At 35.8% G+C, this 19928-nt stretch overlaps 1 protein-coding gene across 1 annotated transcript in view; it reads left to right on the top strand.

Moving 5' to 3' along the window:
* Nucleotides 1-7899: 7899 nt before the first annotated feature.
* The window catches only part of HECW2 (HECT, C2 and WW domain containing E3 ubiquitin protein ligase 2), a 204836-nt gene continuing 192807 nt past the window's right edge, over nucleotides 7900-19928 (top strand). Inside the window, exon 1 of the mRNA XM_011369257.2 lies at nucleotides 7900-8220. Within this exon, the coding sequence (XP_011367559.1) occupies nucleotides 7929-8220 (292 nt within the window). The 5' untranslated portion in view covers nucleotides 7900-7928. The remainder of the gene's footprint in view (nucleotides 8221-19928) is intronic.

Raw genomic sequence — 19928 nt, forward strand, 5'->3', positions numbered from 1 at the left:
AGTGTTTTCTGTGGGGTACAGAGTACAGATACAATTACTTGTTTTTATATAGTTATGATGTCTGATGTTTTAAGGAATAAAACAGTTGTATTTAAATACAGTTGGTTGTCTTTTCTAGGAGCTTTTGACAGTAATTTGGAGCTTATGTTTTGTGGTTTGATTTGCAAGGGGGACTTTTCTACACAAATATGCTCCAACCAACACAAGTAATGGATAATTCTTAAATATATGATTTTTTTCCCCTCAACAATTGGTAATTATCTGCAGCTTTAGCTGAAGATAATGTTTTGGGATGTGGTCCATGCAAAAGAAAAAAGGCATCTTTTCCTCTATGAATGTACAAGGAATAAAAGTTTAATATTTTTAAAAAGAGATGAGTCTAAAATGAATCAATTCCACTTCCACCACATAACCCATCAGTATTTGTGAACAGACAAACAAACCACTCACAATGCTTGATAGAAAAAACAAAAATTTCTTTTCCTTTTTTTTAATTACCTGGATGGACCATGAACTTCATCTGTGTTTACTGAAAAATAGGTTAGAATTTCAAAAAGATTTTGAAAATATATGAAGTTTTGGTTTCCGTTTTCCTAATATGACATGATGTTTAAAAATGATTCTTGAGGTGAAGTTCTGCTCTTCTTAAGTTAATAGCATTTAAAAAGTATAGATCAATGTTTTAGAAAATTGATATCCATGCCAGTGACTATCATTCCGGTAAAGGACTCAAGGACATTCATTTCCTCCTCTTCTAGTAACAGCTCACTTCTTTCTGAGGAATCACTTGGGCCCTACTGCTTTCAGTTTCGGTGGAATTGCTGGTGTAGATGCCTGTTCTTCTCCACTGGGTCATAGGATTCTCTCTACCAGGACTCAGTCCTGAGCAACATGATGGAGAGAGGACACATGTGTTGGTGAGCTGATCTTGGTGGCTCCTGTTATCCAAGAGTGTCTTGGACTCATTCTTTTTCCTCTTCTTTTTACTTTATGAGCTACGTGGTATCTAGTAAAGTTCCTTTCTGTTTTAGTTTATCAGATTAGAGTTTATCAGATTTAGTTTATCAGAACAGAGTTTTCTGTTCCTTGCAACAAATGTATCATATCAAAAGGAAAAGAAAATTATTTGTAGTCCTGCTGTCTATAACTACTGAAAAAGTGTCTTTTAATTTTTTTCTTATGTGTTTATTAACACAATTTAAGTACAGTTGACCATTGAAAAACGGGTTTGAACTGCATGGGTCCACTTAAATGTGGATTTTTTCAATAACTATGTATAGTACTATAAATGTATATTCTCTTCCTTATGATTTTCTTAGCACTTTTTCTCTAGCTTTTACTTTATCATGAGAATACATTATATAATACACATAACGTACAAACTATGTGTTGATCGACTGTTAATGTTACCAGTAAGGCTTCCAGTGAACAGTAGGCTATTAGTAGTTAAGTTTTTGGAGAAGTCAGAAGTTATATGCAGATTTCCAACTGAGCCAGGAGTTCAGTACTACCCCCCACCCAACCCCCCGCATTGTTCAAGGGTCAACTGTATGTTGTATATGTAACAGTATTTGATTATGCTTATTATATTATGGTGAACAAATTTCCATGTCACATGTTAAAAATATGCTTTTAATGGCTCCATTGTATTCTATAATATAGATAACCCATAACTGAATTATTCTTCATTATTGGAAATTCATTTTGCTTTCGAGCTGCTTTCTATTATGAATAATGTCGTGATAAGCATTTTTTTTTTCATAAAGCTTTGCCAGTGTCTCTGTTTCTTTCCCTAGGCTAGAGAGCACTGGAAATGGATCACTGAGCTAAAGAGTGTGAGCTTATCCCAGGTACCAGCAAGCTTCGTAAAACTATCCTCTCGGCAGCATATGAGTTTCTGTTTCATCGTACCTTCACTTTTTGAGGACCATTGTTTTTCAAAGTTGACATTCTAATGGATAAAAAATTGTATCTCATTTTCGTTTTAATTCGTTTTTTGATATATAATTATTGATGATTTAATTTTTTCTTTTGCGGATTATCTATTCATACCTGCAAAGAAACGTTTAATTAAGTAATTGAATTAAAAACCTTATTGAGTTCAAAGAACTGAACATAGTAAAACCAAATCTTAATTATTTTCTGTTATTTATCTAATTGTATAGTCAGCAATTTAAACCCAAATAACATCTTGAAAGCACTGTTGATTTCAGTCTTTAAAATTAACAACTTTGGAACTTAAAGTTATTTCTTTCTGTGGACATCTGTTTTCCAAAGTTACAGGTGGACTATTTTTATGTTGCGGATCATAAGGTATCAGATAATAAAACTGTGGGGAGAAGAGCCTTTTCTTAAAGGACAGCAGCCTGGAAGGAAAATTGCATTTTCTGATACTTTTCCACCTGGGAAGAGAAAGTGAGGGGCAGCTTCAGTCAACCAGACTCTCTGTGGAATGACCTGAAGTCTTGGAACATTTACTGGTAGATTGTATGGGAAGAATATTTTTGGCCTTAATCATTTTACCAGCACTCTCTTGCTGAATAAGCTAAGCATTGGGTTGTGATCATGTATGATAAACAGAGTTATGACTCTGTGAATGCTTTCTCTTAGCAGGGGGCACAGTGGGACTCCACTGGGGAGGGATCCTTGGTTGAGAATTTGGTGATGGCTGTCTGCATCTCACATACCAACTGGTGTTATGAGATCTGATGGACCTGTTGCCTCTTCCTAGATCTCACACATCTCTGCTTATTGCAGACTAATGTTCCTAGTGTCTCTTGACATAAGTATAGTTTTATTCCCCTTTGTTTTCTCACTTATATAATAAAACACACATGGAGTTTGAAGCATAGTATAGTTGAACAGGTGTGGGTGTATGTTGGGGGGTGTTTTTATGGAATTTGAAGGGTTAAACAAGGATGATAGTTATTATTATTCATTTATTATTATTGATTTATCAATGTCCAGTCTAGGTTAAAATCCAACAATGCATTTCTAGTCTGTAAAAATCTTTTGACAGTGAATGTGTTCAGTACTTGCCCTTCAGATAAAGTTTAGTAAATTGACACTTCACCTCTGGATTTTTTAGTAAAAATATTTTAAATAAAAACACTTTCTTAATGTATTTGTCACCTGCTGTTGTCTGTATCGTCTAAGCAAAATCTGCTGCTTTTGGAAATGAAGTTGTAAACTAAGTTGCAATTTGCTTTGCAATTATATCTATCTTGACCTCTGGAAGAAAAGTGATTTTGTTTCCATTGTTTAAGCAGACGTCTGTTATCTGAGAGAGCAGCATAGTGCAGACCTAATGACAAATAGAAGAGGGAGGTTTTTTTTAAGGAGTGCTACATCATGTTAAATTGTGTCCTTTGGGATTGGGACATATAGCTGCAGCAGAGGCTCACAATGGGAGGCATTATCTAAGGAGCTATAAATATGTTTAATAAATATGGTGGGTACTACTCAGTTTCCCTTACTATCAGCTTTATCTTCTAAAGCTCTTCAGAAGAGCATGGATAATATTCTGAAGAAAATTTGTCTTTCTCATTGCCAAAGGCATAGGTATGAAACCAAGAAGCCGATCAAGAATTTAGATTCCAGTAGGAGAGAATGTAAAGTAGCCACTCCCTGTTGTTTGAGTAGCACTATTTTTTTTTTTTGTATGAAAACATTGCATTGAATAAGACTAAATTTTTAACTATAAAATTTAGAGTGGTTTGATTTTTTTTCATTTTTATGAAAGTTTGCAAAGTGACTTTTGCCTGGTGTTTGGTATTTATTATGGAAACATGAACTCTCAAAAATATATTACTTCTCCTATAAGAGAAAAATGGTTTTTCAGAGCAGATTTGGTAACAGTCCCTCATTGAATTAATAAATACTAAGGCCATTATTAAGCAGAGACTTCCAGTTGAAAATTCATTTTATCCCTAGCCTCATAATAACCAGCAATTCAGGCCCACCCTCACAAGAGTCTTCAGGATATAGTTACTTGGATATTTTGCATTTACTTTAAACTCACCCAAAATGGTGTTGATTTTCTTAGCCCTGTCGATGTTTCTGGGATTCTGTTGACATTTAGATTGAAAATCTAAAATCTATTCTTAATTTCTTCCTCACTTTTACCCCCTATAGTCAATCTGTCACCAAATCTTTGGGCTCTGTCTTTGAAATATTCCTGGTTAATCTGTTCCCTTTTTGTGTTATTAAAATCCATTATTTGGCACTCAGTGCCAGTCGCTTTAAATAATCACTTAGTTTCAAAGTGGTTTCCCCACCTCTGTTTTCTTCCTCTTATAGTCAGCCCTTCATAAACTCTCAGATTAAGTTTCCCATACTTAAATTTCATATTTTGACTCCTCTGCTCAAATCTTGGAATGGCTTCCTGCTCAGTACTCTTGGTGAGGTTCCAACTGAATTACTTCACATTCTGTGCTCAAAGTTCTAATCTCTTCTCTTTCTAATCTCACATCTCACCATGTGCAGTCACCAGTAGGTGAGTGGTTCTTCTACAAGTGGGTTGTTTGGAAGTTGGATTTAAATTTTATGTTGAAACAGTTCTTTAAAAGCTGTGGTTCAATCCTGAGCTACATCTCAAAGGCCTGTGTATCCTAATGCAGCTGTTTTCTGAGCTCTAGGAGCCAGAAGCCATGTATGTATTCCAATTTTTGTTCTTTCTTAGTGATCTTACTCGATCATATATTTCCCCTGTTTCCTGTACCTTCATCTTTTCCTCTTCACTGCCCCTTCTCTCAATTTTCATTTACTCATTTTTTAAACAAGTATTTCCTGTGTGGTTGTGCTAATATTACAAACATGCAGAAGTCTCTCTTATCCTAAAAACAAAAAGCAAACAGACCCAGTCATGTCTCAGTCCACATCACCCTCTCTCTACCATACACTCTTCTCCCCTTTACCATCCAGCCTTTTGAAAAAGAGTCTGTACTCTTTACCCCCACTTACCTTCTCAGCCTCCTTCCTCAAACCTCAACAGTCTGGCTTTTTCTGGCCCATGTAAACTGTTTCCCTAAGGCCACTGATTTCCTTCTAGTTTTCAAATGCTATTATACCTTCTCAACTTTTAGCTGCAACATTTGAAAGCCTTCCTCAGTCTCTTCTTCAGGATGTCCCCCCCCCCCCACCCTTCCAATCTCCCCCTCCTCTTCCCCTCTCTTTTCCCCGCTTCCACCCATTGAACACAGTAATGGTTAGAAAGTGAAATTTCAGCCTTTATATCTGCTGGAGAACCAGAGAATGGCCCTTGCAGGGTTATGGGGTTAAGGCTTGTACTTCAAAATAACTGTTCCTCAGTGCCTTTTTTCTGGTTTGGGGGCTATACTTTGAATAACTGAGGATGCCGAAAGCCTACTCTTTCAAAAAGTGTGTGGGGAGGAATCAAGGAGTATTAAAACTAATTCTACTAGATATAATTAAAGTAGAATGTAGTTATGTAATGTGAAAAGCTAAAATTACTATATGCTAGGTACTGTTCTAAATGCTTTACTTGTACTAATTCATTTAGTTCTCTACCAAATCCTATGAGATGGGCATTATTATCCATACTTTACAGATGGAAAAATGGCAAAGAGAGTTAAAATCAAGTGGCCAAGATCACAGAGTGACTTGATAGTAGAGACATGACTAAAACTCAGAAATCAGGTTTTGAAGCTTATTCTCTTATTCATTGTACAAACTTATCTCTCTGATATAAATAGAGGTCATTTTAAAACAATAGTTTTGGTGTATATGCGCTTTTTTCCCTTTCTTCTAAAGCAGAGTAATTCTCAGTAGTTCTTCTGTTGTGGCTTTAAGTTATAATGGTTCTGGCCTAGTTCTTTCAGGGGAGTAGTTTAGTTATACATGGCCTGAATTTTCTATTTGACTATGATGTGTTAGGAATTAATTATTTATAGTGTTTGCTGAAGCTGATGTGGTGCTTGACTCACTCGGGGTTTATAAACAAAGATCCACTAAAATTTTGTCAAAATCCATGAAAATTTCATGAAAGTGTCTGGTAAGAAGTTGACCTGTATTTTAGGCTTTGTGGATTTGAGGTTGTTTAACAGTTATGGGTTATATTATGATGTCAGAGTTACCATATATCACATAAGGATAACTAGAGCTAAATTTCTGAAGAGGAATATTAGTTTATTTGTTCATTTTAAATTTGTTGTTTTTACATAGGATATCAATTCAAGATATAATGCTAGAAATATGAGATCAGGTTTATGACGGAAAATCAGGAATGGTGAAGGGCAGACCCAAAAAAGGGACTCAAGTTTTAAGTCATGCTCCTAGAAGCTTAAGGAGTATCTAGGAGAAAGATGTTCACTGTTCATTAATTTATTCATTTAACAAATATTTATCGATATCTACTGTGTACCAGGCACCATTGTAGACACGGGGGACAAACCAGATGAAAATCTCTGCCTTTATGAAGTTACATTCTTTTTTATTTTTCTTTTGGCTTTATTGAGGCATTATTGATAGATAATATTGTAAGATATCTAAAGTATACTTTGTGGTGATATATATGTGTACATTATGAGAGGATTCTCACCCTCTAGTGAACACATCCATCACCTCATACGTATTTTTCTTTAGTGAGAACATTTAAGTTCTACTTTAGCAAATTTTAATTACATAATATAGTGTTATCAACTATAGTCACCATGTCTTATATTAGATCCTCAGACCTCATTTATCTTATAGCTGAAAGTTTGTAACCTTTTACCAACTTCTGCCCATTTCCCCCATCCCCCAGCCCTGACAACCACTCCTCTGTGCTGTTTCTAAGAGTATGACTTTTTTTTAAGATTCCATATATAAGTGAGGTAATGCAATATTCGTCTTCCTCTGACTTATTTCACTTAGTATAATGCTCCAAGGTCCATCCACTTATTTGTTGATGGACGCTTTGGTTGTTTTCATAGCTTGGCCACTGTGAATAATGCCGGAATGTGGGAGTGCATATATCTCTTTCATATTCTGTTTTCATTTCCTTTGGCTATATACCCAGAAGTAGAATTGCTAGATCATACGGTAGTTCTATTTTTAATTTTTGAGAGACCTCCATAGGGTTCTCCTTCCATAGCAGCTATATCAACAGTGCACAAGGGTTTCCATTTCCCCACATCCTTGCCAGCACTTGTTAACTCTTGTCTTCTTGATGATAGCTATCCTAACAGGTGTGGAGCAATATCTTACAGTGATTTTGATTTGTGTTTCCCAGATGAGTGGTGATGTTGAACAGCTTCTTGTATATCCGTTGTCTATTTGTATATCTTCTTTGGAGAAAGGAAATTGGACTGCTTTTTTTTTTTTTTTGCTATTGAGTTATATGAGTTTTTAAATATATTTTGGATGTTAATCCCTTATTGGGTGTTCGATATACAAATATTTTCTCCCATTTGGTAGGTTTCCTTTTCATTTTGTTGGTAGTTTCTTTGATGCTCAGAGGATTTTTAGTTTAATAGAGTCCCACTTGTTTATTTTTGCTTTTGTTGTCTTTATGTTTGTTGTCCAGTTGAAAACATCATTGCCAAAACTGATGTCAAGAAGTTTACCAACTATGTTTTCTCCTAGGAGTTTTAAGGTTTCAGTTCTTAAGCCATTTCTGAAGGAGAAATCCCTTTTTTCCTTACTTGCTAGGAGGAGGCTGTGCTGAGATGTGCACAGGTGTGTGATGGCCTTTGCCATCATGTGACCTCCGTCTATAGAAGTTGTGTTTGACATAATCATTTGACAGTAGAATAATAGGTTTTATTTTGACAGCAGAAGATTATGACATGGTCGGGCTTTAATAAACACTCCTTAAGGCTTTATGTCTGGGAAGCTTAAACCTAATTCCTCACATTGTAGCACTAATGCTTTGTGCTTGTCTGTCTCTTGCAGCTTTGTAGGAAGCCAACCTCAGAAAGGCAGACGGGATGGCCAGCTCAGCCCGGGAGCACCTGCTTTTTGTGCGACGTCGAAATCCCCAGATGCGGTACACTCTGAGCCCAGAGAACCTCCAGAGCCTCGCTGCCCAGAGCTCCATGCCAGAGAACATGACCCTACAGCGGGCCAACAGTGACACGGACCTGGTGACTTCTGAGAGCCGCTCCAGCTTGACTGCTAGCATGTACGAGTACACCCTGGGGCAAGCTCAGAACCTGATTATCTTCTGGGACATTAAAGAGGAGGTGGACCCCAGTGATTGGATTGGACTTTATCACATAGGTGAGTCAATTGAAATGGACTTGTTTATGATTTAGAGCATACATTTTGCCCCAACATAATACTACTCTGTATTTTCTCCTGGAAAAAAGTCACACACATAAGTAAAAACAACAAGATTCTGGGAATTTTTCTTTCCTTTTTGAGAGGTGGAGAGACAATTATAAATATCTTCGTTGGTGTGAATTCTGTAGTTACATCTATACCGTAATTAAATAACAGAACCTCCAGCTTTTACAGTATTTTCTTTTTGAAACTTCATATTGCCCTAAATATTTCTACTTTAGAAAGAGGTGGCTATTAACATTTATTAATATTTTTAAACCAATGAAAAAGATATCTAGATTTAGATAAGTGATATGAAAAAAATGTTCTGTATTTTCTGAATGTTGAATTTCTTTAGGAACAACTTGCAATCTAATGTATCTTTTTATTTCAGAATTCCTCGATGTGTCTTATATCAATTAGGTGAGGAAAGTTGTCATATTTTTCTAACAAATGACTTAGAAATGGATTGCTATTTGTTTTAATAAGTGTCCCAGCTCTCTTTAGCTACTTCGTATCCATAGATGAGTGATGCTAGAATCATGCATACTAGAAAATATAGTCTGCTTTATCTGAAAGCAAAAATCAAAACCTACCTATCATAAAGAAAATCTAAATCAAGCTTGATAATAAAATCTAACATTCACCAAAGTTAGAGAACCTTTTCACTGAATGAAGAGAATTAAACAAAAATTTAACATCAGTTATTTTATTAGAAAGACTATTGCTTTCAATGTAGATTATAAGTCAAGCGTCTTTTTTTATGTGTATGTTTTGTTTTTAAATGAGTCAATTAGGGGAGAGGGCAGTGTTTCTCAACTAGGTGCAATTTTGTTCCCTACAGGACATTTGGCAATGTCTGGAGAAGTTTTTGGTTGGCACAGCTGGATGGGGAAAATGGGAGATTAGGGATGCTGCTAAATACCTTGAAATGCACAGGACAGCCCCTCACAACAAAGAATTATCTGTTCCCAAATGTCAACAGTGCCACCGTTGAGAAACCCTACTTTGAAGCAAAGTATCATCCTTGCTGAAATTTTATTAGAATGTTAAACCCACTTCACTTTATGTTTCTCTGGGGCGGAGAATTTAATGTTAATTGGTTTGTGTTTGCTTTTGTATATCTTACTTAATGTTTAATCCTATTGGATAGAAAGAAATCTAAAATGGCAAGAAAAAAAAAGTCAATGAATTCTTTTTCTCTCATGACAACAAAAGGGGAAAAGTTTTCAGGGTTTTCAGCATTTTCCCCAAGTGTGTTTAAATATATATTCAAAGTGGGGAAGTTCCATGATTTAAAAATCATATTTTTATATCTACTATGTTAGATATAAAAGGTTAGATGTACTATTAAGATATACTATTAAGATATACTATAAAAGGTTAGATATACTATAGGTTAGATATACTCTTAGGTTCACAAAAAAAATCTTACAGTTTTCATATGACTTTTGGAGTAACTCTTTTGGCTTTGAGGTAATTTCACTTTTGGATTTCATAAACTTTTTTTCACTTTTCTCATAATATTTTTTCCTTTTTTTCTCATTTTAGATTATTTTGTAATGCTTAATATGGGACTACAAATAGCAGACTATGTTTTTTCCTAAATGCTTTCTATGCGGTATTTCTTTGGGATATAATCAATTTTACTTTCTTATTTAGGATGATTTCTTTTTCATGTGAATAACAATCTATAAGATGTCAGAATTACTTAAGACAGTGATTCCTGTTACATCATACTTCCTTCCTACTTTTTCTGTTTCCCCACTCTACTTGTTGTAGTTCCCTGTCTAAATGTTATTGAGAAGGAACTAAGGAATCCAAAGCCAAGTTCATTTTACCTCCAAGTGACCAAAGCCACAAAATCTTTTGTTCTTACATTTTACTTTCTAGCAAGAGAAATAGAGGTCAGAGTTCTAAATCTGGCATTACTCTAAGGATATAGCTGGGAAAGTAGAATTAGGAAATAAATCTCTTTTGAAAAGTGCTAACTCCAGTTTATTTCAAGTTGCTTCTGTATCTTTCTCACATATCATCATTGTGTCTTTACAACTTTGTATGTAATGTGTCTCTCCCCCCACCCCTCCTGCCTTCGTCTACTTTCAGCATTTTCTCTTTATCCTGGTTTTTAGCAGTTTGTCTATAATGCACCTAGGTGTGATTTTCTTTTTATTTATCCTGGTTGGGATTCCCTGAGATTCACAAGTAAATGTTTTTGATGAAAGTTGGAAAATTTGGAGGCTATTATTTCTTCAAATATTTTTTCCTATTTTCACTTTCTTCCTCTTTCTGAGACTCTGCTTACATGTATGTTACGTCATTTCATGTTCTACAAGGCTCTGAGGCTCTGATTAATTTTCCTTCAATCGCTTTGATATTCAGATACGATAATTTCCTGTTTCCATCCAATGGATTTTTAAATTTCAGTTATTTGACTTTTTGTTTATAGAATTTTTATTTTTCTTTCTTTAGTAACTCATTTGGACCATATTTTTGTTCAATTCTTAGAACTGAATTGAATACAGCTGTTTTAAATTCTCTGCTAAATCTAATATCTGGGTTACCTAAGGGGTGGTTTTTATTGTCTGTTTTACTCTTGACTGTGGGCTCATTTTCCTCTTTGTTTGCACATCTAGCAATTGTCATTGAGGATTCTATATTGTAGCAATCCTGAGTTCTGTGGAATAATTTTTATTTTAATATTAATTTTCTCATAGGTGGATTTATTTCCTTGAATTCCTTAGGTGTGATTTTGTACTTTCTTAAGATGGATCTGTGGAAAGCCCAATGTAGTTCCCCAGCGCTTTTAACTTGACATTCAGCCTCCAAGCTTGTTGTCCCTTATGGATTTTGTTAGAGCTTGGTTTGAGACTTTGCTAGGGTAGGTCTACAGTAGACCTTACTCTAGGATTTTGTACTTATTCCTAAGTAGTGGCATTTCTGATTTCTTAGCTGAATGCCTGCAATGTTAAAAAGCTCTCTTCACTCTGGCTGGGCTGTATTGCAGTATTCTCCAGCATTGCTTGACCTCTAGTATCTCCATTTTATTCTCAGCCCTGTAGTAGCCAGTGTCTGAAAAGCCTTGGTAGTCTTGCCCTGCACATTAGTCAAAGGATTGTGGCAGGATCCACATGTGGGCTTTTGACCTTCATTCCTCTGTGACTCTTTCCAGTGCTCTGCCTGGAGATTCTTGTCACCTCGGTTGACCCAAACACCGATCTCTGCCTCCTCAGCTCATAAGAACTGCCATGAACTCTATTTAGTTCCACACATGGTACTCAGGAAATTGACCTCTGGCTGAGATCTGGGTGGTTGTAGTTACCTCATAAATTACTCTTCTCTCTAGGATTTTAATCTTATACTACCTATTGTACAATGTCTGAAAACCATTAGTCTCCTACTTTTATGGTTGTTTACAATTAGGAGGGCTAGTCTGGAAAAATGACTTCAGTATAGCCTGAAGCAGAAGTTTCTCCCATGCTTTTGACTTAGGGTAGGCAGTAAGAGGTTCCACTTAATTTTCCCATCTAGCCATGTCCAGAGAATTCTGAATAAATAGTAAATGATTCTTAGAGTTCCGTGTGTTTGTCAGTCTCCTTAGTGTACTTTCTAATAGTTTTAGATACTTAGCAGGGAGCAAGGGTGGGACCTGGCATGCCCAGATCTCTCAGGGGGCTGGGACAAATACAGATTAGCATATGCAAATAAAAATACCACATAGGTAGAATGAGGTACTTGGTGTTCTCAGGCATGCTGTTGGTTTTAGCAGGTTTTCTCAATGAATGGCTTTAAAAGGCACAGGTCCCAGCATTTATAACATTAAATATGGCTCATTTGTAAAGTTGCTGGGCCATGGCTGTGTTTAAAAGAAAAACTGGCTTATCTGGGACCTTGGAAAGCGTGAACTGACACCTGGCTTTAAGCAAGATAGCCATTTATCTCCTGAGGCCAGGACAGGTTTTCCCGACCTCTAGCCTGGAGGCAGCCTCACTTCTGAGGGGCTTTTGCCATCCACATGGAGAAGGATGCATGGCAGCCCTATGGTCTTTAAATGACAGCCATTTTCTGATCCCTTCTTCCTGATGGAGTTGGCAGGCAGCCATTGATTTCAGGGATGGTAGGCCCTCCCCATGCTCAGGAAAATTTTAACCCTATATAGTAATCCAACTAGTAAGTAGTCTAGGAGTGGGCATGTGACCTAATTCTGGCCATTGAGATGTAAAGGGAAGACTTTGGGGAACTTCCTTTTCTAATGAAAAGCCAGAGTTTTGTGAAGGGAGAGTTTAAACTTCCCCTTCTCTTGTACTTGAGACTCTGGTGTTGTTATATCCATGTAGCAACCATAGGCGTCAATCAAGAAGAAAAAACGCTAAGGATGACAGAACAGAAAGAAAGTGCTAGGACTGGCACTCCAAAGTTCTTGCTATTTGTGAGAGAAATCTTCCTTTCTTTAACTTATCATAGTGAGGCTTTCTTGTGACAACAGTTACTCCTAACTGAGCTGCTAGGGTGCTATAAAGACAGATGAGAAAGGGAAAATGAGGGATACCAATTGCTTTTAATGGCAGCATAAAGAGTGAGTGGACTACTTCAGTAGTTACTACTTCAGGGAGCGTGCTCGGGACAGCTTTAATATAGGCAAAACCCACTAGGTTTTAAAAAGCAACAAAAATTTGTTATAAAATATTTGAAAACGAACTCCAAGTCATGTGGAAATTTTCAGAAGTTTAATAAGACTAATAATGTGATGGAAAGAATCTTTCAAATAAGGTATTAGTAATCTGAAAATATGTGAGTTTTCTTGGGCAGTATTAGAGGAAGATAGGTTAGAGGATACATTTGGAGAAGATCTGAAAGAGATGAGGAAATGCAAGGCTAGGATAGGGAAAAGAATTTTGGGGTCCTAGTTATGTCATAAATTTAAGGCTGCTGGAGCTATACAGCTCTTGAGCTCTGTGAAATAGGTGTGCTGAGAATGTAGATTTCATAACAGTAGCACGTATGTCAGGAATAGCTTCAGATTTCTCTACTTCTTGGTAGAAGCCACCGCTCCCCTTCAGTTGTGTCCTGAGAAGCTGGGCTGTTTCTTAGCAACGTCTAGTTTTATTTGTGGAACAGAAAGATGATCTCTATAGAAATAAGTCCCAAAGGGGAAGGATTTGGGTGGAACATCAGCTGGCAAGGTGTGGCTTATTGGCACACTCTGCGTTTTGATTGTGTTTCTCTTGGCTTACATTTTCTTCCTCTCTGCAAGTGTGAGTTTTGTTTTTGTTTGGCTAATTGTTAATAATATTTTGCACTGCACAACTCACTCCAGATGACTTTTAGCACTACTGATCTGGAGGGGAAATATAGCCTCCTGGATTAGAAACATAAATCTTTCTTTAAGAATTTTAGATAGTATATAGGTTCTATTGTAAATACAAAGAAAAAAATGGAAAATATCAGAGCACCATTTGGGGAAACTGTGGGTGCGAACATAGTTCTCAGAACAGATGTTTGTTACATTGTCTCACTTTAGAAAGTCTCATATACACCCCGAGAATGCCAGACTTGATTTCAATGTAGCTAATAGCCCTGAATCTCCAAATTACAACAATTAATGGTTTTCAGAAGTCGCTAGGTTTATAATTTATTGTTGGTCTCCAAAATTGGAATTGACCCCTTCCAAGTTTAACAGTGCTACCAGTTACCTCCTTCTAAACTCACTAAATAAAAAGAGCTAAATGCTTATCTTGTGCAGAAACACTTAGAGTACCCAACTCAAACAGCTTTCCACAAAAAATCAAATGGACACCATTTAAACAGGAGGCAGAGTGTATTACATTTTTTTAGGCTCACTATCTAATTCCCTTTAATGTTTGGTCATATGCTTACTTTTCTGACTGTTCAAAAGAAAAACACTTCAAAAGGCTTAACTTGCCATTTCTCATTTGCAGGCAACTTCAGGTACCTGAACAGAGCTGGGAAAATGCACAGTGTGGAAATGAGAAGTATATCCTGTGCTGTACATCTGTGCTACTCAAAGTGCTGGTCTGTCAGCTGTTTGTTACTGATCTGGGACTAGATAAGAAACTTTCTCTAGAATGTAAATCAGTGTAACTTCATTTATTTATCAAATCTTGCTATTAAAAATTAACCTAACTAAATAATGGGTTTTTCGATGTAGCTGTTTCATAGTCTGGCTCAAGCGTCTTATCTTGTCACAGACCCAGTAACAAAAAGTTTACCAATATTTGTCTAGCCCACACTTTGAGTGTCCATACATTGATTATGGGTACAACAATGAGTAGCAGAACAACTGTATTTTGACTCTGTCTTACAAAAATCTCATGGCTTGTGTATTATGACTTTTTCATATTTTTTTGCATTTAGACAGCAAAATAAAGTACGGTCTCAATAGTTAGCCAAAGCATTAAGATCATATATTTTAGAGCATTATGATTCCAAAATTTTAGTTGATGTTTTATAGATTAAAAGGTCCAGAATGGTGATGCCATAGAGCTAGTTGGAGGCAGGCAGTCAAGGCTGGAACTCACGTATTTTGAGTCCCAGTCTTTATTTTTCCCCCTCTGTGTTGAAAAATGCAGTGCAGTGTTCTCTAACCTCTAGTTATTTACTCAACACCTTGATTTTTGCAATATTGGATTATCACCTGTGCTATTAATATTTTTAAACCATCTGATTAGAACAAAACAAACTGATTTTTTACCCTGACCTTGTTCTAAGCAAAAAAGATTATCTGTGTTAGTTATATTTCTTTCTAACATGCATTAAGTGTTAAAATATAACTTTTGTCTATGAACCACCCCAGAATCATCACACGCAGCACACTGAAAAATTCTGGAGTTATCAGTGATTAAGAGTACAGTTTTTATAGTTAGAAAACTAGTAAATTCAAGTCTACCTACCAGCTTGGGTAAATTATGTAATTTTTTAAAACCTCAGTTTCTTAATCTATAGGAAAAAAAGACTTAGAAAAGTACCAATATCATGAGAATTAAGTAAGATAATGTGTGTAAAGCTCTCAGCAAAATGCCAGGCTCATTGTAAGGTACTGCTGATTATAAACTCTCATCATTATTTTGGCTACTATTAATAATAATGAAATCATTTCCTGGTAGTCTGAAGCTTAAGCACAAACTCACCAATAGAATGAATCCATATGAAGAGATTTCCAGATTAAAGTGACACACTGGGTCACTTCTACTTACATAAAACAAAATCCATTCCAATGAAACAAAACATAGAAATTATATAAAGCACTTAAAGTATGAATGCTAAATAATACAGTATTTTAACTTGAGTATTATGTAGATTCTAAACCAACGTGCTTTCTAAGGTGACAGGAAAGCTGCATTTTAATCTGAAATTCAATCAAATGGAACAAAAAAATTATGTATTTGGCATTTAGTTTCTAGAACAATTATCAAATACAGTTAATAATGTTTGTTCTTAAGCTCTTTTGATATTTTTACATGATTACTGCCAAAGACAAGTTGTTTTAGGTCATGTCTTAAAAATTTTAAAAATGCTTTTAGAAAATAAGAGCTTTCAACATGAAATGGCTTTTGGAACAACTTAACTCTAAATTACTTTTTGTTGCCCAGTTGTTTTAGTCATGGTAGGTCAACTTATACTATACAAATGAATGAACCCTGGCTCTTCAGTGGCTTAGAAAACAAAAGAGGATTTATTGCTAATGCTATGTGGGTTGGCAGAGGGCTTGCTTCGTACTGTCATTTAGTGATGCAGGCTCACTACCCTCTTAATTTTTGCCATATTGGATTGTTAAAGGTGCAACAGTCTTTTAATTACAGCATCTACAACACAAGACCTCCTCAAGCAAGTATCAAGGGAAGAGAGAGCTGGGGACTTTTATACCAGCTCTTAAATGCCTTGGGCCTTAAGGTGACACATTTCACTTCTGCTCAGAGCCCATCATTCAGCATTAGTCCCATGATCTGCCTAACTGCAAGGGGATTGGAAAATGGAGAGATACCCTTAGCTATTTAGTGAGTAGTCAGTGTCTCTGCCATAGTAGATTTATGTGTCTTGCTAACAGTGTGTCTGGTCCTCTGGTCTGTTCCAAGGCCTAATAGATGCTGGGGTTAAAAAGTGTCATACTTTGGTATACCCCTTGCAAGGCGTTCAGGAGACTGAATGAGAGGACACACCCAGAGCAGAACCAAGGACAGTACTTGACATTATAGATGCAAGATAGCAGTTAGGGGAATTCTGAATTCACAGCATTGCATTGGCGTCACAGACTATCAAGGATCTTCCTTTTAATATGCATGTCAAGGCTCTGGCTCACAAAGAAGTCCATGTGTTCAGAATAGTTATGGAAGACTTCCCTGGACATAAGGTTCTAAAAAATTGTATAGCTCAGTATATCCAAAGAAGCTTTAGTATATTTTATTGGCTAACATACCAGTCGCACACAGTAATGAAATAGGCATTCTTCTGTCCATATATTGAGATGTTTTTTATTTTCTATCCAATTATTCTATAAACATTATCTGAAGGCTTTTTTCCCCTCCATGCTGATTTGTGTCACTTTTCCTTAATGGAGCCTTTTATATAGGTGCCATAATTAATAAATGTTAAATAATCGTAAATATTTTATGAGGGAGTTAAGATAGCATGGTGTGAGGTTTAGAGATTCTTTGTTCTGATAAAAATCTATTCCCAACCAACAATGAAATTGCTTACCACACATACTAATTTTGTAGTGTTTGTTATAATTGGCTTTTTGTAGTTTCCTAAGGACTAAAGCACACCAGTCAAGAAAGTACACTTATGTCGTCTTTTTATCTTGATCTCTCTCTTAAAGTCTGTTTGTTATCATTTGCTGTTGTGAAAAGCAAGTTTTTTTTAGGCTAGTTTTTGCTTGATGTATCTTTTCCTACTGGTTTACTTTTAGCCATTCTTTGGCATGCCTCAGACATATCTGCTATAAATCATCTATAGCTTTATGAGTTTAAATCCGATATGAATGACTGACTTTTAAAACGAGTGCAGTTGATGTTTTTACATTTGTTGTTATTTTTAATATGTTTTAGACTTCTTTCCACATCTTATTTTGTTTTCTATATATTACACTTTTTTCTTAGTTATCCCCCACTACCCCGGCTTTAATGCATTCCATTGAAATGATGAGTTTTCTTTACTTTCACGTTCTTCCTCAGTCTGTTTGCTTGGAAGGTAAACATTCTGGTTTTAGTCTCTCAGAGGTTTTCCTTAACATTTTGACATATGTGACTGAGTTAACAAAGGCTATAATGCATTACTATCTTTAAACACCTCTCGAACAAGGATCTTAGGACATAGTTATTAAAATCACTTCCCTCCCCATCTTCTTTTGAAACTGTTGGCATTTAATTGCATTAAATGTCACATCATTATAATTATTGTGTGTTTTTTTTTTTTTTAAATAGAGAAGGATTGTTCCAGTTATATATTCTGCATTACGAACCATGACTAAACTTAGTGGCTTAAAACAACAATTTATTGACTGAGTAAACAATTTAAGCATAAAAAAAAAAGACCTGAGCCAGCCGCACAAGAGGACAAGGGGTTTGATTTTCTTATAAACATATACACACACACAATGAAAGTTATATTTTAAAATAAACAGAAGCATTGTTGAATTTTTGAATAAATACGGAGTCACAGTATTGTATACTTTATATAGACTTCAGAGGAACTGTCTAGAGCAACTCAGATTTTCAGTCTGTTTTAAGTTGTAGGAACCAAAGTATTATAATTCAGATTTAATGGTGACATTAAGGAATTATTCCTCTATGTCCTTGTAGTTTTACCTTGGGTGCTTATTTTATTTAAATCATGAATTGCAAAACTCCCAATGTATGCATGCTCATTGAGAAATCTGATTTTTCCTATGTAAAAATTTATAAAAACCGTCAAATGGTCACATTTTCTCAATTTACTGTAGTTCATAAAATCATTAGGAGAACCACACTGATGCCTTAATTACATACAAAGCTTGAACTGGGTAGAGTCTGGTGGATCCGTTAACCTCAGCATTGGGCAGTAGAGTGGCCAGGAGGGTGGTTTTGGAGTTGAGGTATGGGACAGACCTGGATTCCGATTCTGGCTTAGCCACTTAGTTGGTGCATGAGAGTTAGTAAATCATTCTGAGCCTCAATTTTATTCATGTACAAAATGGGAAAAATACCAACTTGATAAAACTGCCAGGAAGATGAAACATGATAACATTTGTAATGTGTATCTAAGGGTAGTTGCTTCATAGGAGAGAGCCGTTATACTAGCCACAAGCATTTGTTGAGAACCTATTTGTCTACCACTGGCAATGGGGTGCAAACATGAGTCAGCTCACATTTTAGTCGGCTGAGAAATAGGTAAGAATGGTGCAGTGTGTTCAGAACAATATTACAGAGGTCACAAGAGAATGGAGAAGGAACAATTTAATGCCTGAAATGGATTCAGGGATGGGAAAGATATAGAAGATCATATCTAGACTTATCATGAAATGAGGGTTTTATTTTATTTTTATATGTTTATTTGTTTGGTATTCACACAAGAAAAAGTCATTCTGAGAGGTGAGAATTACATTTGCACGTGCCAGGCATTCCTCATGGAGGGCTTGCATGTGCTCTCCTTGAAGATTGCACCTCCTGTCTCGACTCCACTTTCCGCTTAGCTGACTTCTGTGTATCCTTTTGGATAAGATTCAGAAATCATCCACTCTATAATGTACCTCCTAACTCTTCCAGGCAATCGATCCATTCTCCTGTTCCCTTAGAAATTTTTTTAATGTCACTGTTTCAGTGCTGATTATTTTGTGTTGTAATTTGTCCTTTTTCATGTTTGTCTTTTTGGCTGCACTCTTAACTCCTTAACTGTGTCCTGTTTATGTTGCATCCTGAGCACCTTTCCCAGCTCTCTGTGCTGCATTATCCACAGAGATTAATTCATTTCATTAAAGAGTAGGTTTTAGGGTGGAGGAATTATAACATCAGAGTGAATACTTTATTCTATATTATGTTGTTTTCTCCTGATGACTTATTCAACAGATTATTTTTGGTATTCATTCACTCATTTGCCCAATAATATTAGGAGTTTATGTATCAGGCGTCTGAAAAAATTTTTAAGATGTCATCTGTATTTAAGATCATATTAAAGAGCTGTCATTCTAGGCTTTCTTCCATTTTCTATACAATATATTGGCCTTTTGCTTCCTGTTTCCTTACCCATGGCTTCTATCTTCAGTATAGAAAGCACTGTATGTTTCAATAGAAGTAAATTTATTCCCTGAATTTAGCATGTTTACTGCCTTAAACTCATATTTTTGTCCTTTCTTGTTCTTTTGGTTACAGAAATAAGCATCTGCTGCTCAAGCAGCCATAGATGTTTTTCTGAGAATTATGTGTCGTTTGGCATGAATATCTATATAGTGTTTTGACATCCTGAAATATGTAATTATATATTCGTGATATAACTATTACACCTCTAGTACATACAAGTGCTATTACGAAATTATTGATGCATCAAGGAATTATCATCCTTTCACTCTACAGAAATATGTACTACTTTTTTGGGGGGGGACTATGGTTATGGCACTAAGCTATACTGTTAGAAGCAAATATGTTACTGAAAGACTAACCTAAAAATAATAAACT

The sequence above is a fragment of the Pteropus vampyrus genome, unplaced genomic scaffold (genome assembly GCF_000151845.1).
Source record: "Pteropus vampyrus isolate Shadow unplaced genomic scaffold, Pvam_2.0 Scaffold146, whole genome shotgun sequence".
NCBI lineage: Eukaryota > Metazoa > Chordata > Mammalia > Chiroptera > Pteropodidae > Pteropus > Pteropus vampyrus.